At 38.8% G+C, this 22966-nt stretch overlaps 1 protein-coding gene across 1 annotated transcript; it reads left to right on the top strand.

The window, feature by feature from the left end:
• Nucleotides 1–584: 584 nt before the first annotated feature.
• etfbkmt (electron transfer flavoprotein subunit beta lysine methyltransferase) lies at nt 585–14654 on the top strand. The gene is made up of 4 exons (XM_044191944.1): nt 585–606; nt 3049–3205; nt 3296–3426; nt 13407–14654. The coding sequence occupies exons 1-4, from the start codon at nt 600–602 to the stop codon at nt 13754–13756; spliced, it is 645 nt and encodes a 214-aa protein (XP_044047879.1). The 5' UTR covers nt 585–599; the 3' UTR covers nt 13757–14654.
• The last annotated feature ends 8312 nt before the right edge of the window (nt 14655–22966 follow it).

Genomic DNA, 22966 nt, shown 5'->3' with positions numbered 1-22966 from the left:
AGAGATCATCAAGAGAGAGGAGCAGAGGAAGGGGAAGGTGATTTGGTGCTGGTAGTTGTTGCTGGGCAGGGAAAATACTGAGGAGGAATGTAGCTGAATATTTTTAAAAGTGACAAACCTAAGAGGGAAGAAAAAGCCTACTAATACACACTTACCTTGCCTAACATGTTCAGAATGGTGAAAATAAAAGGCTTGAAGGCTTGATTTTGATATTAAATGAGGTCAGCTGTGACTCTACCAGTTTGTTTTTGTTTTACCAGTTTTGTTTGAGAGGCAAGGCAAGTTTATTTATACAGCACCATTCAGACACAAGGCAATTTAAAGTGCTTTACAGGGGCATAGAAACACATTAAACATAGGACGTTAAGAAAACATTCAAATTAATGAATTAAAAACAAAATCAAGCAAATAAATAGTTACAGATTAAAAAGAAGTTATGTATCTAATTTATTGGAAAGCTGCAGTAAACAATAATGTTTTAAGCCCTGGTTTAAACAAGCTGACAGTTCTAGCAGAGCTCAGGTATTCAGGAAGCTTGTTCCACAGGTGGGGAGCATAGAAACTAAAGGAAATGACCTGAGGGGGCTGGATGCTTTGTAATGACAAGTAAGTCAGAAATGCATTTAGACCATTTAGTGCTTTATAGACAAGTAATAGGATTTTAAAATCCATCCTTTGACACACATAAAGCCAGTGCAGTGAATAAAGGACCCGTGTAATGTGCACTTTCTCTGTGTTAGTGAGGACTCTGGGAGCAGCATTCTGGATGAGCTGCAGCTGTCTGATTGATTTTCTACTAAGATCTGTGAAGACATGTTACAATAGTCTAGCCTGCTGAAAATAAACGCATGAACAAGTTTTTCTGTATCTTGTTTAGACAGAAATCCTTTAATTCTTGCTATGTTTTTAAGGTGCTGATTTTGTAATCGTCTTGATGTGGCTGTTGAAATTTAGGTCAGAGATCATAACTACACCAAGATTTCTGGCTTGATTTGTAGATTTTAGTGTCATGGATTTGAGATTAGCACAAACTTTTAATCTCTCTTCTTTGGGGCAAAAAACAATTATTTCAGTTTTTTCTGTGTTCAGTTGTAGAAAAGAGAGAAAGGGATGATGTGTGGAAATGCTGTGACACAGAGAGCCATGTGGAGCATCATCTGTCAGGATTTAACCTCAGCCCTTTAATAAAAAACAATTTTAATCATGTTACAGTCTGTAGCATCTGCTGGGAGGGATGTATAAAGCATACTTACATAATCATGACTAATACAATCAAAGAGAAACCAAACATTCTGATATGACAAAGCAGTGGCTAGTTTGTATTAGTCAGCCACAAAATGATGACAACAAAAAGAAAAAACTATTAACATTTTCTTAAAATGATCACATTGCACTCTGTATGACTGAATAAGAAAAAAAAAGTTTTAAGAACAATGTTGCCAAAGCATCAAAATAGATAATTTGTCCAATATTTGGACAGCACACAATAACAGTAATATGAACATTAGCACAACATTTAAATTGATATATAGTATAGTATATCCTATGCATGTATTTGTGTGTGTGTGTGTGTGTTGTGTGTGTGTGTGTGTGTGTGTGTGTGTGCTAATGAATGGTTTATGTTTAGGGAAGGATAAAGGGGTACAGTAGTACACTTCCATGTCCTCAAATCTCTGAAACTAGTAATCTTCCTGTCTTAGCAGCCCGGAACTTTAAATTGCTTTTGAAGCGTTAAATTTCAGGCCTGTGCAACAAGAAAATCATATGTGACACTATAAAAAGATGCCTGAATCACAACCTGGTTAATGGAGGACACAGGTCTGTGTATATCTGATCTCAGACTGTGAACACATTGCTGCACTCTTGCCATACTGACTCATAGACCAGGGGCTCAAGGCTGCAATTCTCATATGAAATCAAGTCACTACACTCGCTGGCCCTGATAGACAGCCACCATCTATAAAAACAATCCCCAAACAGATCTGTGGGTGTGCTGGTCCCAGCCACAGGGGTCAGCTCGGGGGTTATTTCAATGACAGGAAGAAAACTATCCATTAGACTCCTCCACCTCCTCCATCAAAAAGCAATATCTTTACACAAGATGAGAACACAAGGGGTGCTGTAATTACAGCCTCAGGCTCCAGTCCCTACACTACCAAGGGTTAAACAGAATCTAGCATATGACTGTGACTCTGTGAACCATCAGCTCACACACACACTGTCATTTTCACATTTTATAACCTACAATAGACTCTTAATTTCATGATTTATGTTCCATGTTATATTTTTTGTCTTTGCATGTCCAAGTCCCAGGTTGAACTGAATCTGTGTCTTGTTTTAGTTTTATTCTTTTTTATTTTGTGAATATTTGGACAAAAATGTTTGTTGCTGACAGAATTAGATCAAACCAATATTATTACACTGTTTTGAAGTAGGGAGGGGGCTGTTTCTTTTTTCATAATCTTCTTTTCATGAAAATCTAAAATGTACGTTAATGTTGCTATATTATGCCTATCCTAATTTATTCTAATCTCTATATTGCAAATACAGTAGGACCTCTCATAATATCAGAAAATAGTCACTCGATCAAAATTCAACACATAGCCTACTGTGTAGGAACCTTTTCAGCGGAACGCAGATTGTGTGTCCCGTTTTCAGGAGGTCCGCCACTATTTTGCGTTCGTGTAGAAAACAAAACTAGATCGTCTCAGCTGGAGCTGTATGGAGATTTAACACGTGTTATCCTTTATCTGTCACCATTGTGATGTTTAGATGTGTTGCACTTTACTAACTTCATCACATGTTTGTTAGCTGCAGCGAGAAACATTAAAAGCCGTTCCAAAACAGCAGCTATGTGGCTAACAAGCTAAGCTAAGCAGCTACAGTTTTCAAATAACTTTATAACCATGTTGGGACGTTTAACGCCCTCAAAATGTTCTCGTTATGTTAAAATATTTTTAGATTTTTTAGTATTTAAACAGGCAAACAGACATAGATGTTTTTCAGTCAGCTGTCAATCAGATGAATATGTCCGGAAATTTATTTCAGAGAACACAGAGATAGTTGGAGAGCAGAGCCTGACTCCAGAGGTCAAACTGAGACTGTTCACCCCAAACTGCAGATTTTGGCGAGAAAAGCCAGAGCTCTGGCCTTTTGGTGACCCATACTGGGCCATATACTGGCCAGGAGGACAGGCAGTCTCAAGGTAAGACGTTAGCCTCACAATAAACAACTGACACTGTGTGTGTGAGTTAGTGCTTTTAATGAAGTCTGATGTAGTGCCACGTCTCTGCAGATATATCTTGGATAACCCTGGAGTGTGTCGGGGTAAGTCAGTTCTGGATCTGGGGAGCGGCTGTGGAGCCTCAGCCATCGCTGCAAAACTGTGTGGAGCTGCTCATGTAGTTGCTAATGACATTGACACAGGTATGCGTCTTTTATTTTGACTCTTCATCTACTGTGTTATTTTTTTCTAGACAGAGAGTCATGTGGAGCATCATCTGTCAGGATTTAACCTCAGCCCTTTAATGCAAAGCAATTTAAATCATGTGTTACAGTCTGCCCAGCATCTGTTGGGAGGGATGTATAAAGCATGACATTTATAATCATGACTAACATAATCAAAGAGAAACCAAACATTCTGATATATGACAAAGCAGTGGCTAGTTTGGGGCTAGTCAGCCACAAAATGATGATAAGAAAAGAAAAAACTAGTAATATTTTCTTGAAATGATCATACAGTAACTTCAGTATGATTGAATAAGAAAAAAAAGTTTCAAGAACAATGTCACTTAAAGTATCAAAATAGATAATTTGTTCAATGTTTGGACAGCAATAAACAATAACAGTAATATGAACATTAGCTTTAACATTTAAATTGATATATAGTATAGTATCCTATGCATAGCCATTTGTGTGTGTGTGTGTGTGTGTGTGTGTGTGTGTGTGTGTGTGTGTGTGTGTGTGCTAATGAATGGTTTATGTTTAGGGAAGGATAAAGGGGGTACAGGAAAGTACACTTCCATGTCCTCAAATCTCTGAAACTAGTAATCTCCCTGTCTTAGCAGCCCGGAACTTTAAATTGCTTTTGAAGCGTTAGCAAATTTCCAGGCCTGTGCAACAAAAGAAAATCATATGTGACACTATAAAAGATGCCTGAATCACAACCTGGTTAATGGAGGACACAGGTCTGTATATCTGATCTCAGATCAGAACACATTGCTGCACTCTTGCCATACTGGACTCATAGACCAGGGCTCAAGGCTGCAATTCTCATATGAAATCAAGTCACTACACTGCTGGCCCTCATAGACAGCCACCATCTATAAAAACAATCCCCAAACAGATCTGTGGGTGTGCTGGTCCCAGCCACAGGGTCAGCTCGGGTTGTTGTTATCAATGACAGGAAGAAACTAGTCCATTAGACTCCTCCACCTCCTCCATCAAAAAGCAATATCTTTACACAAGATGAGAGAACACAAGGGGTGCTGTAATTATAGCCTCAGGCTCCAGTCCTTACACTACCAAGGGTTAAACAGAATCTAGCATATGACTGTGACTCTGTGAACCATCAGCTCACACACACACTGTCATTTTCACATTTTATAACCTACAATAGACTCTTAATTTCATGATTTATGTTCCATGTTATATTTTTGTCTTTGCATGTCCAAGTCCCAGGTTGAACTGAATCTGTGTCTTGTTTTAGTTTTATTCTTTTTTTATTTTGTGAATATTTGGACAAAAATGTTTGTTGCTGACAGAATTAGATCAAACCAATATTTATACACTGTTTTGAAGTAGGGGAGGGGGCTGTTTCTTTTTCATAATCTTCTTTTCATGAAAATCTAAAATGTACGTTAATGTTACATATTATGCCTATCTGATTTATTCTAACTCTATATTGCGCAAAATACAGGTAGGACCTCTCATAATATCAGAAAATAGTCACTCGATCAAAATTAAACACATAGCCTACTGTGTAGGAACCTTTCAGCGGAACGCAGATTGTGTGTCCTGTTTTCAGTAGAGGTCCGCCACTATTTTGCGTTCGTGTAGAAAACAAAACTAGATCGTCTCAGCTGGAGCTGTATGGAGATTTAACACGTGTTATCCTTTTATCTGTCACCATTGTGATGTTTTAGGATGTGTTGCACTTCTTACTAACTTCATCACATGTTTGTTAGCTGCAGCGAGAAACATTGCAAAGCCGTTCCAAAACAGCAGCTATGTGGCTAACAAGCTGGAGCTACAGCTACAGTTTTCAAATAACTTTATAACCATGTTGGGACGTTTAATCGCCCTCAAAATATTTCTCGTTATGTTAAAATATTTTTAGATTTTTTAGTATTTAAACAGGCAAACAGACATAGATGCTTTTCAGTCAGCTGTCAATCAGATATGAATATGTCCTGAAATTTATTTCAGAGAACACAGAGATAGTTGAGAGCAGAGCCTGACTCCAGAGGGTCAAACTGAGACTGTTCACCCTAAAACTGCAGATTTTGGCGAGAAAAGCCAGAGCTCTGGCCTTTGGTGACCCATACTGGGCCATATACTGGCCAGGAGGGACAGGCAGTCTCCAAGGTAAGACGTTAGCCTCACAATAAAACAACTGACACTGTGTGTGTGTGAGTTAGTGTGCTTTAATGAAGTTCGATGTAGTGCCACATGTCCCTGCAGATATATCTTGGATAAACCCTAGAGTGTGTCAGGGTAAGCTGCCCTGGATCTTGGGGAGCGGCTGTGGAGCCTCAGCCATCGCTGCAAAACTGTGTGGAGCTGCCTCATGTAGTTGTTAATGACACGACACAGGTATGCGTGCCTTTATTTTGACTCCTTCATCTACTGTGTTATTTTTTTCTAGTATCATTTTGTAACTTGTTTTATTTTGTTTGACTCCAAGCATTTTAGTGTACAGACAAATCAATAAATACACACAGCCAGTAAATACAGTGACATGCACAAACCCATGGTCCGACTACACACTGTTATGGGGCCCTGTGGTAAAAATGTGCTGTCATTAATCTTTTAGTATTAGTAAGTATTTTACAGTTGCTTTGGCTCAGTTTTCACAACAGAATTTGAATGTGCAAAACGCTTAATTAGTCAAATTGAGTGTCTGTTATTGCACATTATTGTAAATTTTAAGTTTACATAATGTTATATGCTTTCCAGCATTATTGTATTACAGTAAGCCAAATGTATTTTAGATGATTACTGTAAACCTAGAAAACATTAATATAAATATCTAGTGTTTTAAGGTGATAGTAGGCTGATTTTGTAATTGTCTTACTGTGGTTATTGAAATTAGTCCACATTACACCAAGATTGAAGCTGGCCACTAACTTTTAATTGTTCTTCTTTGGCTCCTAAAACAATAATTTCAGTCATAATTTTGTTTTATTGAAGAAATGTTGGTACTTTTGGTACATCCAATAATTGATTTGTTCCAATGAACCTACTCCAGTGCTTGTATGGGACCATAGTCACCTGGTGATATTATTATATACATCTGTGTGTCTTCTGCATTATTATGGTAAGATATTGTGTTGTTTTGCATAATCTATGCTAGTGGGAGCATGTAGATATCTATTGTGAACAGAAGAGACATCTGAATGGAGCCTTGGGTTCCTGTCCTTCAAATGGGATTCAAACCCATTTAGCACTGTGCCAGAAAGTCCCATCCAGTTTTCCTCCAGACGGTTTAGTAATATGTGTGAAGTGAAAGTAGCTAATCAACTCCAGATGATGAAGAAGGTTTCAGGAGACTCTGGATGTCTTACAGACCAATGTTTAATAAGGCTTGGCCAAGGAGACAACAGTATCAGCAGTACAAGGTGAAACCCAGTGCAGTGCAAAAACCCAAAGTCTGAAGGTCTCTTCCTGATCCACAATGTTTATCTCTTGCCTAGCTCCCATAGAGTCTAATGTGTTCTTCCTACAAGGAACATGAATCTTTAGCCTAAATATAGTGTCCTCCGTCTCAGCTGGAGCTGTATGGAGATTTAACACGTGTTATCCTTTATCTGTCACCATTGTGATGTTTAGATGTGTTGCACTTTACTAACTTCATCACATGTTTGTTAGCTGCAGCGAGAAACATTAAAAGCCGTTCCAAAACAGCAGCTATGTGGCTAACAAGCTAAGCTAAGCAGCTACAGTTTTCAAATAACTTTATAACCATGTTGGGACGTTTAACGCCCTCAAAATGTTCTCGTTATGTTAAAATATTTTTAGATTTTTTAGTATTTAAACAGGCAAACAGACATAGATGTTTTTCAGTCAGCTGTCAATCAGATGAATATGTCCGGAAATTTATTTCAGAGAACACAGAGATAGTTGGAGAGCAGAGCCTGACTCCAGAGGTCAAACTGAGACTGTTCACCCCAAACTGCAGATTTTGGCAGAGAAAAGCCAGAGCTCTGGCCTTTTGGTGACCCATACTGGGCCATATACTGGCCAGGAGGACAGGCAGTCTCAAGGTAAGACGTTAGCCTCACAATAAACAACTGACACTGTGTGTGTGAGTTAGTGCTTTTAATGAAGTCTGATGTAGTGCCACGTCTCTGCAGATATATCTTGGATAACCCTGGAGTGTGTCGGGGTAAGTCAGTTCTGGATCTGGGGAGCGGCTGTGGAGCCTCAGCCATCGCTGCAAAACTGTGTGGAGCTGCTCATGTAGTTGCTAATGACATTGACACAGGTATGCGTCTTTTATTTTGACTCTTCATCTACTGTGTTATTTTTTTTCTAGTATCATTTTGTAACTTGTTTTATTTTGTTTGACTCCCAAGCATTTTAGTGTACAGACAAATCAATAAATACACACAGCCAGTAAATACAGTGACATGCACAAAACCCATGGCCCGACTACACTGTTATGGGGCCCTGTGGTAAAAATGTGCTGTCATTAATCTTTTAGTATTAGTAAGTATTTTACAGTTGCTTTGGCTCAGTTTTCACAACAGAATTTGAATGTGCAAAACGCTTAATTAGTCAAATTGAGTGTCTGTTATTGTACATTATTGTAAATTTTAAGTTTACATAATGTTATATGCTTTCCAGCATTATTGTATTACAGTAAGCCAAATGTATTTTAGATGATTACTGTAAACCTAGAAAACATTAATATAAATATCTAGTGTTTTAAGGTGATAGTAGGCTGATTTTGTAATTGTCTTACTGTGGCTATTGAAATTAGTCCATGACTACACCAAGATTGAAGCTGGCCACTAACTTTTAATTGTTCTTCTTTGGCTCCTAAAACAATAATTTCAGTCATAATTTTGTTTTATTGAAGAAAATGTTGGCAATTTTTGGTACATCCAATAATTGATTTGTTCAATGAACCTACTCAGTGCTTGTATGGGACCATAGTCACCTGGTGATATTATTATACACATCTGTGTGTCTTCTGCATTATTATGGTAAGATATTGTGTTGTTTTGCATAATCTGCGCTAGTGGGAGCATGTAGATGTTGAACAGAAGAGACATCTGAATGGAGCCTTGGGTTCCTGTCCTTCAAATGGGATTCAAACCCATTTAGCACTGTGCCAGAAAGTCCCATCCAGTTTTCCAGACGGTTTAGTAATATGTGTGAAGGAAAGTAGCTAATCAACTCAGATGATGAAGAAGGTTTCAGGAGACTCTGGATGTCTTACAGACCAATGTTTAATAAGGCTTGGCCAAGGAGACAACAGTATCAGCAGTACAAGGTGAAACCCAGTGCAGTGCCAAACCCAAGTCTGAAGGTCTCTTCCTGATCCACAATGTTTATCTCTTGCTAGCCCTATAGAGTCTAATGTGTTCTTCCTACAAGGTTATGAATCTTTAGCCTAAATATGTGTCCTCTTCCTATTGGACGATGAACCGCAAATCTAACCTACAGTCACATTGGAACTAACAGGTCAAATGTGGTGCATTCAACAGGGAAATAAGTCAGTATTTCCTGCTACGTTTGAGACAAGAGCTACTATCAGTCACGTTAGGGTTGCCTAGGTAACGGCCCCATCTGCCTGCCCAGCTGTCCTTCCTCCCAGACAGAAGAGACAGTGAAGTGAACTATGGCTAATGAACATAGAGGTCAGTGCCATTTCTAGGGTAGCAAGTGACCTCTACGTGACTGCTGTAGTGTCCTGCCTTTCACCTGTTACCCACATCTTTACACATGAGGTCTCTAAGGAAAATTTCAACCATTTAAAAATGGTAGGTTTGATATGGGCCTATACAGTAATTGTTCATTAGTGAGTTTTCTAGATTATTCTTTTTTTAAGAGTGGTTTAATACCAGTTTTCAGGGCCTGTGGGAAATAGCCTGAGAGTAGAGACGCGTTGACCATTTTCAGAAGATCTGGTGCCAGGCTGTGAACACTTTTGAATGCTGCCTGGATGCAGAATATCAAGGCAGCATTTTCCAACGATTTCAGATGTAGCACAATTTCTTCCAAGGTTTTATAGCTGATAGAATCAAATTGCGTCATGCTAATTTAATTTGTTTTAAGTAGATGCAATACAGAACTGGTTAAAAGGAGAGAGAGGAAAACAGTGGTATGACCAAAAGATAAAGAGTTTTATTTACAATATAGCCTAAATAAACAACTGTTCAATAGAAATGTGCTTCTTCAAACGGGAAGAGGCCGGTCCGCCTATAACAGAGATGACAGACAGTTAAATTAAAATCAAACCAAGATCCAAAATCAAAGTTTACCACCCTCCCTTCTAAGAAGGAAATACCGACCAGTCTCTAACAGTAAGCTTGAGTCAGATTAACCACACACGACACACACTGTGGGGAAAAAAACCTTCAGCTGGGCCAGATGTCTTCAGGTTTAATTCTTCTTCAATAAAACACTTGAGTCAAATAGAGTCCAATGCAATATAGATTTTACTGTAATATCAAAACAAGGTACATGTCAAACCGAGTTGGTTCATGAAGCAACTGAACAGGCTCAGTTGTGCATTCACTTATATTTTCAAAACATGCTCCTCCTGGCTGGTTGTTGGGATGTTCCCTATTGGTCCATAATCAAAACACAGAAATCATTGACAGTCTTTGATTGGTTATGAATTATTGTGCCATTACGCTTTTACCCACGTGAGGGTTCCATTACACAAGGAAACTACAGAGAAAACATAATTACCTCGACTGTCCTTGAATACATTGGGTAAAGATAAGGATAAGGTTGTTTGTGAGAAACTAAAACAGGAGTATCTGTGCAGAGATATGACTCCTGGGAAGAGCTTTGAACTTTTTTGTCTCTTTATCAGACAGGGCAGAGTGACCTTCCCCTTCCTTGTGTTTCTTCTTTGATCGCAAGTAATATGTTTCCTGATTAAAGCATACAGTGTTGTAACAAAGCCTTTATTTTTATATAGTTTAGAATATACTGTAGATTATAAAGTGTCTACATTTGATGGACATACATGAGAGTTGTGAGAATAAAATGTGCATGCTCTCTGTACACACGTAATACCAACAGCTGTGGGCTTTGATGTGTTTTGCCGAAGGTCGGAGGGTGCTCGTTTGTTGCAGAGTTATGATATGCACCATTTTAATCAAAGATTCCATTGTACAGAGCCTGGGAAGTTTTGTGATAAACTCTTTCTGTCTGATAAAGAGACAAAAAAGACACTCTTCCCAGAAGTCATGTGATCCAAAGTGCATACACAATTAGGAGTGCCATTGCATGGGAGAGGCAGAGAGCTTCTCCATATTAAGTGCAATACAGGCAGGCCGGTGCTTTCACTAAGCAACACAACCTAAATCACTATTGAACTTGATCGTCAATATCAAGAAAAATATTTTCCACAACACACACAGCACGTATGCTGCCATCTGGCCACTTGCCCCATCAGCTGCTCTCCCCAGGCTTTTAAGCTCCAAGTCTTGATTGAGTGGACTCCGGTGTGACCCACCACTCACTACAGTCAATGAGAGGGAAAGGCGAGAAGAGGGGAGAGGAGGATGTGGAAGTTTTTCCTCAGTCAATGCAATCAAAACTTTTAGTAAAACGAAACACAAAGAAGAGAGCCAGGCAGTACTTCGGCCCACTTTGTAGATTTATTGTAACTTCACAGAGAGTACAACAAACTGAGCTGGTCCCGAGAGCAGCTGAAGAACAAACATGGTGCATAAGGTTTTATACCTTGACCCTATAAGTCACTGCCCTGTGTGTATGTATGACTGGACCTCCCCATCACGCCACTGGTGGCCTCTCCCCCTTATAGAACTATCCTAACATGTTCGCGAGATGGGATCATTAACCACTGTTTCGCAATACCCATTATTTTCTGTTTTCCCATCGACCAATGTCCGTTCTTAATTCTTACTTTAGTGTCTTGTTTTTATCAACTTTGCTCTTCATGGAGTGTCAGTGAGGGTCACATACACATACACGCTTCCATAATAAGTTTTCAACATTCTTCTAATCTTCTATTAAAACAGATGTTTCCTGTCTTGCTTGTATAATCAGGTGTTTTGCCAGAATCTGTGTCTCTCAGTGTTTTTCCTCAGTCAGACCTTATTATATTTCCATTATTTTTATTCATGCTTAACATCGGGTTATACATTAACTTAACTTCTTTCCTTTACCGTTATAGTTAGGTTTTTATCCAAACTATATCACTTATGGTTAATATATACAGTGAGTGCTTTTTGGTCACCTTAGCTGTGTTTAATGAAGTTTTAATTTTCCACAAGGACAAACACACCCCCTGGCAGTGTTGCAAGGAGCAGGTCTGGTCACGTACAATATATAAATGACAACTTGAGTTAAAGTGGCCTACTGAATCAGACAAGACATTACTGACACAGACTCACTCTAGAAAGGCACAAGTTTGCCACACCGAGCATACACTAGCAACACGCTAACAAATGCCAAATGGTCCATTGACAACAATTTCCTGCTCTCTCCATGCCTTTAAGCTCCAGGTCCTGTTTAGGTGATTGATGACAGCTGCCACCAATCACTCACTGCAGCTGCAAGGTGGGGTGGCTGTACTTGCAGAAACACAGAGACAAAGGAGAGCACAGAAAGAAACACCCACTATACTACAACGCATAACAATCAACCTTTGAAATGTTAAGACCCTTTGGGGGGCTCCATCACATGCTGAGTGAGGTGTAACTGACACGAATGTGTCAAAACTGCCCTGGGACACGGGGGGGGGGTAGGAGAGAGAAATTGGGAGTTGGGTGGGGGAAGGAACAAAGGTAAGTTTGGTCCCAGCAGTGACCAGCTCTTTCATCTGGTCAGTGAACTCCAGGAGGTGAGAGGAGGGGGAGAGGGTGATTGGACAAGAGGGTAACGTGGATGGGGTTAGTGGAGGGAGCAAATGGGTGACGCAGGACGTAAAATAGGTTAGAGGTGAACATTTTTACTGCTGACTTGTTAAGGCAAATTCTCAATAAAGTGCACTGCAAGTTTTTCCTTGCCTCTGTCGCCAAGTGCTTGCTCATGGTGGGAATTTTTGGGTATCTGTAAATAATATTGTAAAGAGTACGGTCTAGACCCTCTCTATATGAAAAGTACAATGAGATAACTTTTGTTATGAATTGGCGCTATATAAATAACATTGAACTGAACTGAATTGAATGGAGGGTACAATCAGTTCAGTTGAAAGCCAGGTGTTCAGTGCTAACAATCTTCAGAATCTCTCAACTACTCTTCTGGCTGGTGGTAGAGGGCCGCCACTGTATTCAAGGACTTGAGTATGTTCTGTCGATCAAGAAAGTCTCATTTCAGTACTTCTGACTGCGGTTTCACATTGTCATTGTGCACTATGTTTTTCACAGAGTAATTGGGATTCTTTCTGTCATGTCACAGAACATATCCTTGGGAAAGCAGTATATGCTGGGGTTCTTAATGCTCATGCCTTTTTACAGTATTTTGTAAACATTTTTACAAACATTTTTTGTAAATTGAAACTGTGAAAATTGAGTTAAAGCAATTGTAAAATACTGTAACATGACCATACCTAGAGTCTGGTTAGCTGGTGCAATATAAGGTAAAGTACTAAACATGTCTGTTTGTGTTCCGTGCAATATTAGTTTTCCCCTTGTTAGTTTTTTCTTATTTATTGCTACTGAAACTATATACCTCAATTACTCTTCGACAGTACATGCACCTCCGCTTATTAATATTATTTATTACATAAGGAGTTACATTGTATTTTAGACTGTACTTTCATCACCAACCAGTAAACCCACTTGGTACTTGACACTTAGTTTATCTTATACTTATACCGACAGGATACTTAATTTATTTCTGACCTGTTTTATAGTGTTTATTTTTTCTAGTACTTTCTCCTGTGTGCACTGACGTAAAGACGAGCTACTGTAACAAAGAGTTTCCCTACGGGGATCAATAAAGTATTTCTGATTCTGATTCTGATTGTGTTACAGTTGCAGCCGTTGCGACCCACATGAACTGTGAGCTGAACGGCCTGGAGGCACCTGTTTGTCTGACTGACAACATGATTGGTTCACAAGCCAAGGGCTTTGACCTGATCCTCCTGGGTGACATGTTCTATGATGAGGCCCTCGCCACCAGCCTTCACAGCTGGTTGGACCGCTGCATCAAAACCCATGGCACCAAAGTCCTGATCGGAGATCCTGGAAGACCCCAGTTTGAGGAACATGGCATCCGACAACTCCTGCGTCAGCTGGCTCAGTTTGAACTTCCTGAGTCTGTCAGGGAGGAGAACTATGGTCTGACCTGCACCAGTGTTTGGTGCTACCGTCCTGAACTCTGAGGTCTGGAGAGTCAAGTCTATTTTATTTATATAGCTCAATATCACAAATCACGAATTTGCCTCAAGGGGCTTTACAATCTGTACAGCATAGGACACACTCTTTACTTATACCCTTGATTCAGAAATGGTAAAACTCCCCAAAAAAAAAACTTAAAAAAACAAGGAAATGGGATCCCTCTTGCAGGACAAACAGACATGTAATAGATTTTGTGCATACAGAATATACCAACACAGTAAAATTATAGTATGGACAATCAGGATGACAAAATTATAGATTGAAAACATATTCTGTGCTTTTTTGTTTGAATGTGATTAATATGTCACATGTACTCACCTGCAAATAACTGTGAGGTGTTATGTGATTACGTTGTAGTCATTTCCTATACTCAGGGTCACTCAGTTTTCACTTGTTGCCTTACCTATAGTGAAAATGCCACCGTCTTTATATATAGATGTTTAATTTCCTGTACTGTTGCATTGTACATAGTAATATAATTTACATACTGTGGGGAATAAATTGTGACTTCACAGCTGAAAGGTTTAATATTGTAAAGAATGTGTGAGTGCTTTAATGTGGGAGAATGGGAAACAGATACTGGTATCAATTTTCACCTTGAGCTGTCTAGATAGCAAAGTCTGTATGTAGTGCCAATCAGAACTAGTCATGTTGGGAGACTTTGTTTTAGTGTAATGTGACAGCCAAGCAGCTCCCACGGATTACATAAGTTTTGTTTTTCTCTTGGTTTTCACGATAAGAAAAATGGTAAATTCCTGAGGGACAGAGTCCTCTCTCTCTCTGTTTACACAGAAACTTGTATTCACAGATATGTTTATTCAGTTTTATTAAAGAACCTAAAGTAGACAGAATTTCTCTATGACAATACAGAATTAACAACATTTTCAATAGTTTTTCAAGTTTTCATTTAACTTACGCAATGAATTTTGTAGTGCACTGTCCAAAGTCACCAATTTTATACATTCAGATTATTTGGGGCAAAATCATCCACTAATCCCCACTTCTCTACAAAAAACAAAACTAGGAAGTAGCAGCCATTATGAGCCCCAACATGTTCAATATGAAATGCATGAGTATGTAATTATGAAATAGATTTTATTATTACTTAATATTGACTTATGGGCTCCATACATATGTGACACTCACACACTGCTGTTAATTATTCAATACATTATTCAATGAACTGTTCATTATTATGCAAGATTTGATCTCTTACTCAGAGCCCTGAGACATTAGTAACCATCTCATCTGTAAGTGGAACTAAAAGCACTGGGGCTGTAGAGTCCTCTTCAAGAGGAATCACACAATGGGAAATCTGCAGTGAGGAATCGTCTTCAGAGAAACCACAGTTCTAAACAAAATAAGTAGCATTTCTGAAAATGATTATGCTTGTGTTCCCACTGTGGCAGTAATACAAAATGTCATTACTTTTTTATGACTTTCCATAACCACAACTGTTACTCATTCCTGGACTATTGATGTTGTTTTTCAGCTCTGAAAAAAACAATCTTAAGGGACAGAAATTCAAGTTTTAGTACAACTGGTTAGAGACCCATAATCTATCTAATGTACTGAATATGGGAAACATACTGAAAATTGCATTCTGGTGGAGCCAGTGTAAACTGAATAAAGATATTTGTCATCAAACACCTTCCAGGGAAATTTTAAATCAAAACATTGTTTGGTATAAATAAATAAGTGAATGCCTGTATTTTTCAACTATGTTATATTTAATTCCCTGGTTAAAATTAGTTCACATCCAAAAACAATATTACAGGGAAATGCTAGAATGAAAAAAGTATTGGTATACACGTGTGCTACTTTGCAGTGAACTCCTGTTAGAGCTGCATTGAAAGGTTTGAGATTATTCAGATTCAAAGCTGACGTTGGCAATCAATTTAGATTTAAGAACGGCAAACTTCCCCTGCCGAACAGGGTTAGTTTTCTGACAGCAGGTCAATATTTGAGTTGAATCAGAAAACGTGTGCACAGGATTTTACTAGAGGAGTGGAACCCTTCAGCAAATCCACCCAGCCAAGCTATCGTAATTTCTGATTAATGCAGACTCCCTGAGATGTCCTGCATTATGATAAAGTCAGTTCATACACGGAGTTATCGATTGAAACAAGGTGTAAATAGGCAGCTTACCATTCTTTAGTCTGCTACACAATAGACTGCGACACAAACATTGTCAAACTGCATGGTCTTTAGAAAAGAGAGCATTATAAGATCCCATAATACTTTCTCTTGAATTGAAGTAGAATTCAACCAAATAACTTGGATGTGATTATGAGAAACCTCAACCTAATCACAACATAAATTACATCAGAGGGGGTCACAGGGTCTAAAACGCACCTATGTAAGAGTTCACCAAAAGGAAAGAGTTGTGATGAAGGACAGAATTAGTGAGAGCCTACTGTTGCTCTGTTGTCAGCTTAGCTGCACTTGTGTTATCTGACCCAAATCTCATCTAAAAAATAAAAAAAATGCTGTGTCCTGAAAAGCTGTGGTTTGTGGTTTGTGTGTGTCAATGTCATGTACAAATCATGACTGTCACTAGAGGTCACTCTGAGGTTTAATCTAAAGCTGCTGCACTGAGATTTGACTGAGGTGTCAGTCTATAATTTCAATTCAGCTGGGATATCTATCTATCTATCTGGAGAGCAACTCCTCAAGTCACTGTACACAAGGCAATGAAACACAAAATGAAATTAATCCTAAACAACACCAAGATCACAAAAAACACAAACACTGCCCTTCAGGATCTGCCTACCTCATTTGCCAGCAGTTAGGTATTTATAGGTTTAAAATGTGTCACATAAATTAATGTTTAAAGGAAGAGAGAGACCAATTGATTATCCGATGAAACAAAGCAGTCATGAATTGTTTTCTGAACTTGGTGCAGAGAAACCTTGAGTGGTCTCTGGTACAAAGTTTAGTCTAGACTGTTAAACTTTTTATTATATGGTATGAGGAAAAACAAGTAATTGAAGGCCCTAGCTGGTTGATAATGGGAGAGTGAACACATCACAGTCATCACAAGTTCATACTTGGGAAAGTCAGACTTTCCAATGTGAGAGAGTTGTAACATTGAATAAATCTGCTCGACACCGAATACTGTGTCTGATCATCCATCAAATTGATGCTTTTGAACATATCACACACACACACACACTCTGATAATATAACCCAGTCTGCTAACGATCACTGAGGCACAGAGGAACCCCCTCTCACCCAGAAGGCACCAGGGGGATTTGTACCAGGCACAGCAATATTTGAAAAGCCATTAAAGAGGTCTGTTAACAAAACTGGTCTGCTGTTCAGCATCAGTATAAAGAACTTTGGACCAGAAGAAGCCAATATGACTGAGTCTGTGACTTTTGGAATATGGTGGTATTGGCCTTTAAAAGTGATCCTGCCATAAATTCAGGATTAGGTTCATCACCATTTGGCACTAAACATCCCTTTGGTCACAGACTGTCTTTACTCCCTGGTTTCTGTGTCTCAAATGCTTGTTTATAGTGGGAGGTGAGACCTTTGACCTCTGAACAGACTGAGGCCTGTGTCTCTTAGGACAGACAGGGGTAGTTTGTCAAATGGTATTTCCTTTTAGTGCAAATATTTCCATATTATGGATGGTTATGTAACTGCTTATGCTTTGTTGATAGTTAAAAATGTTTAAGTGAGATTGTAATTTTATGTCATTGCTAAAGAGTATAGGTTAGATTAAAAGAACTGCACCATTAAAAGGCTCTAAAGTAATTACTGCCGATACCCTGCAGGCTAAATTGTGATGCAATGCAAAAATCCACACAGGTTTCACATAATTCAAATGCAGGCCACAGTATAGTCAGTGTAATGCAATGCCCCAGTGAAATTCAATTGGGCTTTATTGGCATGGGAAACAGATGTTAACATTGCCAAAGCATCTGTAAAATAAAATCATACATAAACTCTCTCAGACACAGAAACATGCAAACATTGCATAAAGCGTATGTTGTGGGAAATTGCAAAAATATTTATGTCCCACAGATCCACAGACCTTTCTGACAACAAAAATAGTTTAAAAAAATGGCTGACCCGATTTCTTATTGCAGGGTAGTTTAGACGCAGAACTGCGGCCATGGTTATTAGGGAGGCAGATTCATCACACTGACAAGTTTCCACAGTGACTGAATTACCAGAGTCTGAAAATGACTTGTGTTTTTAATACAGGTTTTAAACCCGGCACAACTGTTACTCATTCCTGGACTATTGATGTTGTTTTTCAGCTCTGAAAAAACAATCTTTGGGGACAGTACATCCAGTTTTAGTAGAACACTTAGAGACCCAGAACTAAAGAGAATATAAAAAGAGAATAGCATTCTACCGTGGAGCCATGGAATAAAGATATCCGTGTCCAAACTACCCTACTCTCGGTTGTGGAGACTTTAAGACTTCTTACAAAAGATCCAAAGAATCTATGCATTTTTACAGTTCTTCCCACAGAAGTCAATACTTGTTCAGTATTGATAAGCTGGCGTTGGCAATCAATCGATTTAAGGTCATCCATCAGGTCAATATTTTTGTCAGAAAGCGTGTGCACAGGATTTTACTAGAGGAGTGGAACCCTTCAGCAAATCCACCCAGCCAAGCTATCGTAATTTCTGATTAATGCAGACTCCTGAGATGTCCTGAATTATGATAAATCAGTTCATAGCGGGATGACTACAGTATTTATTTGTGTGACATAGCTGCTACAGGCAGGTACAGGCAGACAGTCAAACGGCAGGCAGAGAATAGAGCATTATAAGATCCCATAATACTTTCTCTTGAATTGAAGTACAAATTCAGGTCCAAATAACTTGGAGGATTATGAGAAACCTCAACCTGGTCAAAACCAGGAAATTACATCAGAGGCTAAACAAATCCAACAGGGTCTAAAGGCAAATTAAGAGTTCCAAAAGGAAAGGTGTGATGAAGGACAGAATAAGTCCAGCCTACTGTTGCTCTGTTGTCAGCTTAGCTGCACTTGTGTTATCTGACCCAAATCTCATCTAAAAATAAAAAAATGCTGTGTCCTGAAAAGCTGTGGTTTGTGGTTTGTGTGTGTCAATGTCATGTACAAATCATGACTGTCACTAGAGGTCACTCTGAGGTTTAATCTAAAGCTGCTGCACTGAGATTTGACTGAGGTGTCAGTCTATAATTTCAATTCAGCTGGGATATCTATCTATCTATCTGGAGAGCAACTCCTCAAGTCACTGTACACAAGGCAATGAAACACAAAATGAAATTAATCCTAAACAACACCAAGATCACAAAAACACAAACACTGCCCTTCAGGATCTGCCTACCTCATTTGCCAGCAGTTAGGTATTTATAGGTTTAAAATGTGTCACATAAATTAATGTTTAAAGGAAGAGAGAGACCAATTGAATCCGATGAAACAAAGCAGTCATGAACAAACAAACAAACATCACTGTCATCACAAGTTCATACTTGGGAAAGTCAGACTTTCCAATGTGAGAGAGTTGTAACAATAAAACAAACAAAATGCTTTTGAACATACCAACCAACACACACACACACACACACACACACACACACACACACACACACACACACACACACACACACACACACACACACACACACACACACACACACACACACACACACACACACACACACACACACACACACACACACACACACAACAGTAACACAATGCTCCAACAACAAACAAAGGAAAAGACCCGGACTAAATACTCTAAGGGAGGTGAGACAACGAGACACAGGTGCAAACAATAAAGGAGGGCCCAACAATCAAAACTGGATGGAAAGCAAACAAAGACAGGAAGATAGACCACAAGACACACAAGGGAAGGACAATACTACGAAATAAAACAGGAAATATGACAAAACCTCAAACTATAACAGGTCGCCTAATCTGCGGGACATGCATTTTCTGCATTTTTCCCACAGAAGTCAAAACGTCTTGGTCGGGCTTTAAAGGAACCATATTAATAAAAGACTCCTCACACACTTATTGAAGACGTGTATTTTACTTTTTTTTTCCCCACAGAACTGCTACTACTTATTTCTCTGTATGAAGTCATTCATACTATGACTTCAGCCTGCAAGGGCCTTTAACCCAAGACCCTTTTGTCAATTGAATTTCAATATATTATATTATATATTCTATATATTACAATATACACTTTTTTCAATGTTTGATGTGTGTGTGTGTGACAGAGAGAGAGTGAGAAAGGGAGAGGTGGGGGTTGACACCTCTTTGTGTACTCAGTCTTCTCACTGCATGTTGACCAGAGGGACAGAGACACAGGATGAATATCCAAAATCTGATTATTTAAAGGAACTTTTATAACAAATAATTATAAAACACAGGTATGAAGCCTCTTAAAGGAGAAGACATGCAGAAGTGAACATGTGTTCACTCCATTTCCTCAGTGCCCACTGATGCTTAGAACCACCTCGCATTTCAAATAGGTCGGAGGTCGGGGGGCCGATGCTGGTATGCAGTTTATTGAACATTTACAAGTGCTTCCAAGCCACAATAATGTTAATGTGTTATAAGGATCACTTTCAAGAATAAGTGATTATACATTATTTGTAGTAAAATACATCTCTTCTCTTTCTTCCTCAGTCAGTACTGCATGTTCAACTACTCCAAAAGCATAGCTGTCAGAGCACCTAAAGGCACTAGTGGCTCTTTAAAGATTATGCCTTAAGCCTTCGGATGCTTATTATTATGCTTGCTTGTGTTTGTGTGTGTGTGTGTGTGTGAGAGAGAGAGCTCTCCCTCTCTCTCTCTCTCACACACACACACACACACACACACACACACACACCCCAGGGGTTGGAGTCAAATTCCTCACCCCCAGAAGTAGAGAGAGAGAGAGAGAGAGAGAGGAGGCATTTTTTGGAAGAGAGGAGAAAATCTGACTCTAGGCTCCATCAAATTTAGATAGAAAGTGTTGCATATATTCTGATGCCAACAAAACAAGCTAGTCTCTTGCTTCAGCAAAAGTGAGTGATTCCTGATAACAAAGTGAGAAAGTGTATTGTGTGCAGAAAAAACAACCTTTGGAGTTCACTCCGTGTTTACTTTATACCAGAATCCTCAACACTGTAAAATCGTATAAGAATCAGAATCAGAATCCACTTTATTGCGAAGTAGGTTTACAGATACAAGGAATTTGCTTTGGTATTGTGGTGCAAAACAATAAACATAGTAGAAATATAAAGAAAGATAAAACAAGTACTGCAGGCTGGGTTTAATATCAGCTGAGGAGCATTACAAGAATACTAAAAGAACCAAGAAAAGCTTAAAGTATATATACCATTCTAGAAATTGACCTTTAACCTTAGTTGGGGCCACCCTTATTGGTTACCTTTATTATATATATATTATAAAGGTAACCTATATATATTAATCTTACTTTCCTGGACCCCCCAAGACACATCTGGAAACCCTGTCTTTTACATTACCATAATATTCCAAACAGATGTGGTCCCAGTCCAACTGATATATTATAGATAAACATACTCTAAACTGTAACACATGCAACTTCAACATGGACTGACCGATATTTAACCTAACAGTGATGAATTAAATGTGTACTTCTGGTCAGTTTTCACTTTGATGAATAAAAGAATACAACACGATCAGCCCAAGTTGAGGTTACTTGTGTATATGTTTTTATTCAACACAAATCTGATATCAGAGAAGCCTTCAGTACAGAGGGCATGCATGGGTACAGTCTCCACCAAAGTATTCCACTTTGTCACAAGCTTATATCCTAATGTCTTCTAACATCTTGGGAGCATGTTGGAAATAAGTGTTTTCACTTTCACATGTTATCCTTTGGATTTTGCTTTCTTGTGTCTGATAATCCCTAAAATCAATCAATCAATCAATATATGTCCAGAAGTCTTGTATAACAGGTCATGAGATATTGAAACAGGTCAAACTTAGTGTCTTCATTTACCAGATAGAATCAGTTTGCGTACATGTGAGATAGGGAACAGAGCACATCTTCAAGGTCCTTCTAATCATGACTACCAGAAAGCCTGCAGCTCCCACACAAAGTTGTGTGTGAAGATGTGTATGAAATGTTGCTTTGTGTAAGATATGTATCTGCTCTAACCACTTGTTTTCTCCAGTCTTACATACTAACATCTGTGCCTTACTAACGCAAGACGTTAATCTCCAGCCCAGACAGTGCAGAATTTACAATGTTTTCAGTTTGGAGCTTCATGCTCATTAACTGAGGTTAAAAAAGTCATTACTCCCACATAACTCCTGCACTCATATCTCAGAACATACTGTTTTTGTTTCTCTCTGGGTCGGGAAGTCTGACTGCTGTGCTTCAGCTGCACAAACCTGTCGACTTAGTACTCTTGATTGTGGACCGTGCATATGTGAAGATAACCAGACACCTTGGACAATCCGAAAGCAGAGTATGCGTCTTTTTTCCTCAACATACGCATAATAATAGACAACTCAGTGACTCAAACTCACGTGTTAACTCCCACACATATCCCAATAATCACACAAAGACTTATGTCTCTAGCATAAAGATTCTCAGTGGTCTTCTATTTAATTGATATGTCTAACAGATGAATGCTGATAATCCGTGTGGCAATGTTTTGACCCTTGATCAAGTTCGCCTGCCTGTGTTTCAGTATGACAGATGAACATAAGCTCTGCTCAGTAAGTGAAGATATCTCTGCTGTGGACTCAAGGAAAGGGCTCTACCACCACTGAGGTGCCCTTGAGCAAGGCCTTTAAATTTGGTTGTTTTCTGTAGGCCAATGGATGTTTTCTCACTTTGCAGCATTTTTTCTAAATGCTGCGCATGTGTTGTCAAATTGATGAAGATGTTTTCTTAATTAGCTTGTTTTGTCAATTTGCACGCATTTTCTTAAATTGCAGTGCATTGAGCTCACACAATAGAACAGGTCCATTCTGCATAATGAGTACTTTAACTTTTGATACTTTAAGTATATTTTGATACCAATACTTTTGTACTTTTACTTAAGTGAAAATTGGAATGCATGACATTTAATTGTGAGTGTATTTCTACACTGTGGTATTGCTATTTTTACTATGTAAAAGATCTTCTTCCACCTCTGCCTTTAAATAAGGCAGCTCATATTAACATACTCAGTAATAACGACAATTCATG

The sequence above is a fragment of the Siniperca chuatsi genome, linkage group LG4 (genome assembly GCF_020085105.1).
Source record: "Siniperca chuatsi isolate FFG_IHB_CAS linkage group LG4, ASM2008510v1, whole genome shotgun sequence".
NCBI lineage: Eukaryota > Metazoa > Chordata > Actinopteri > Centrarchiformes > Sinipercidae > Siniperca > Siniperca chuatsi.
Note: the sequence above shows the minus strand (reverse complement) of the source record. Positions and strands in the feature narration are given on the sequence as shown.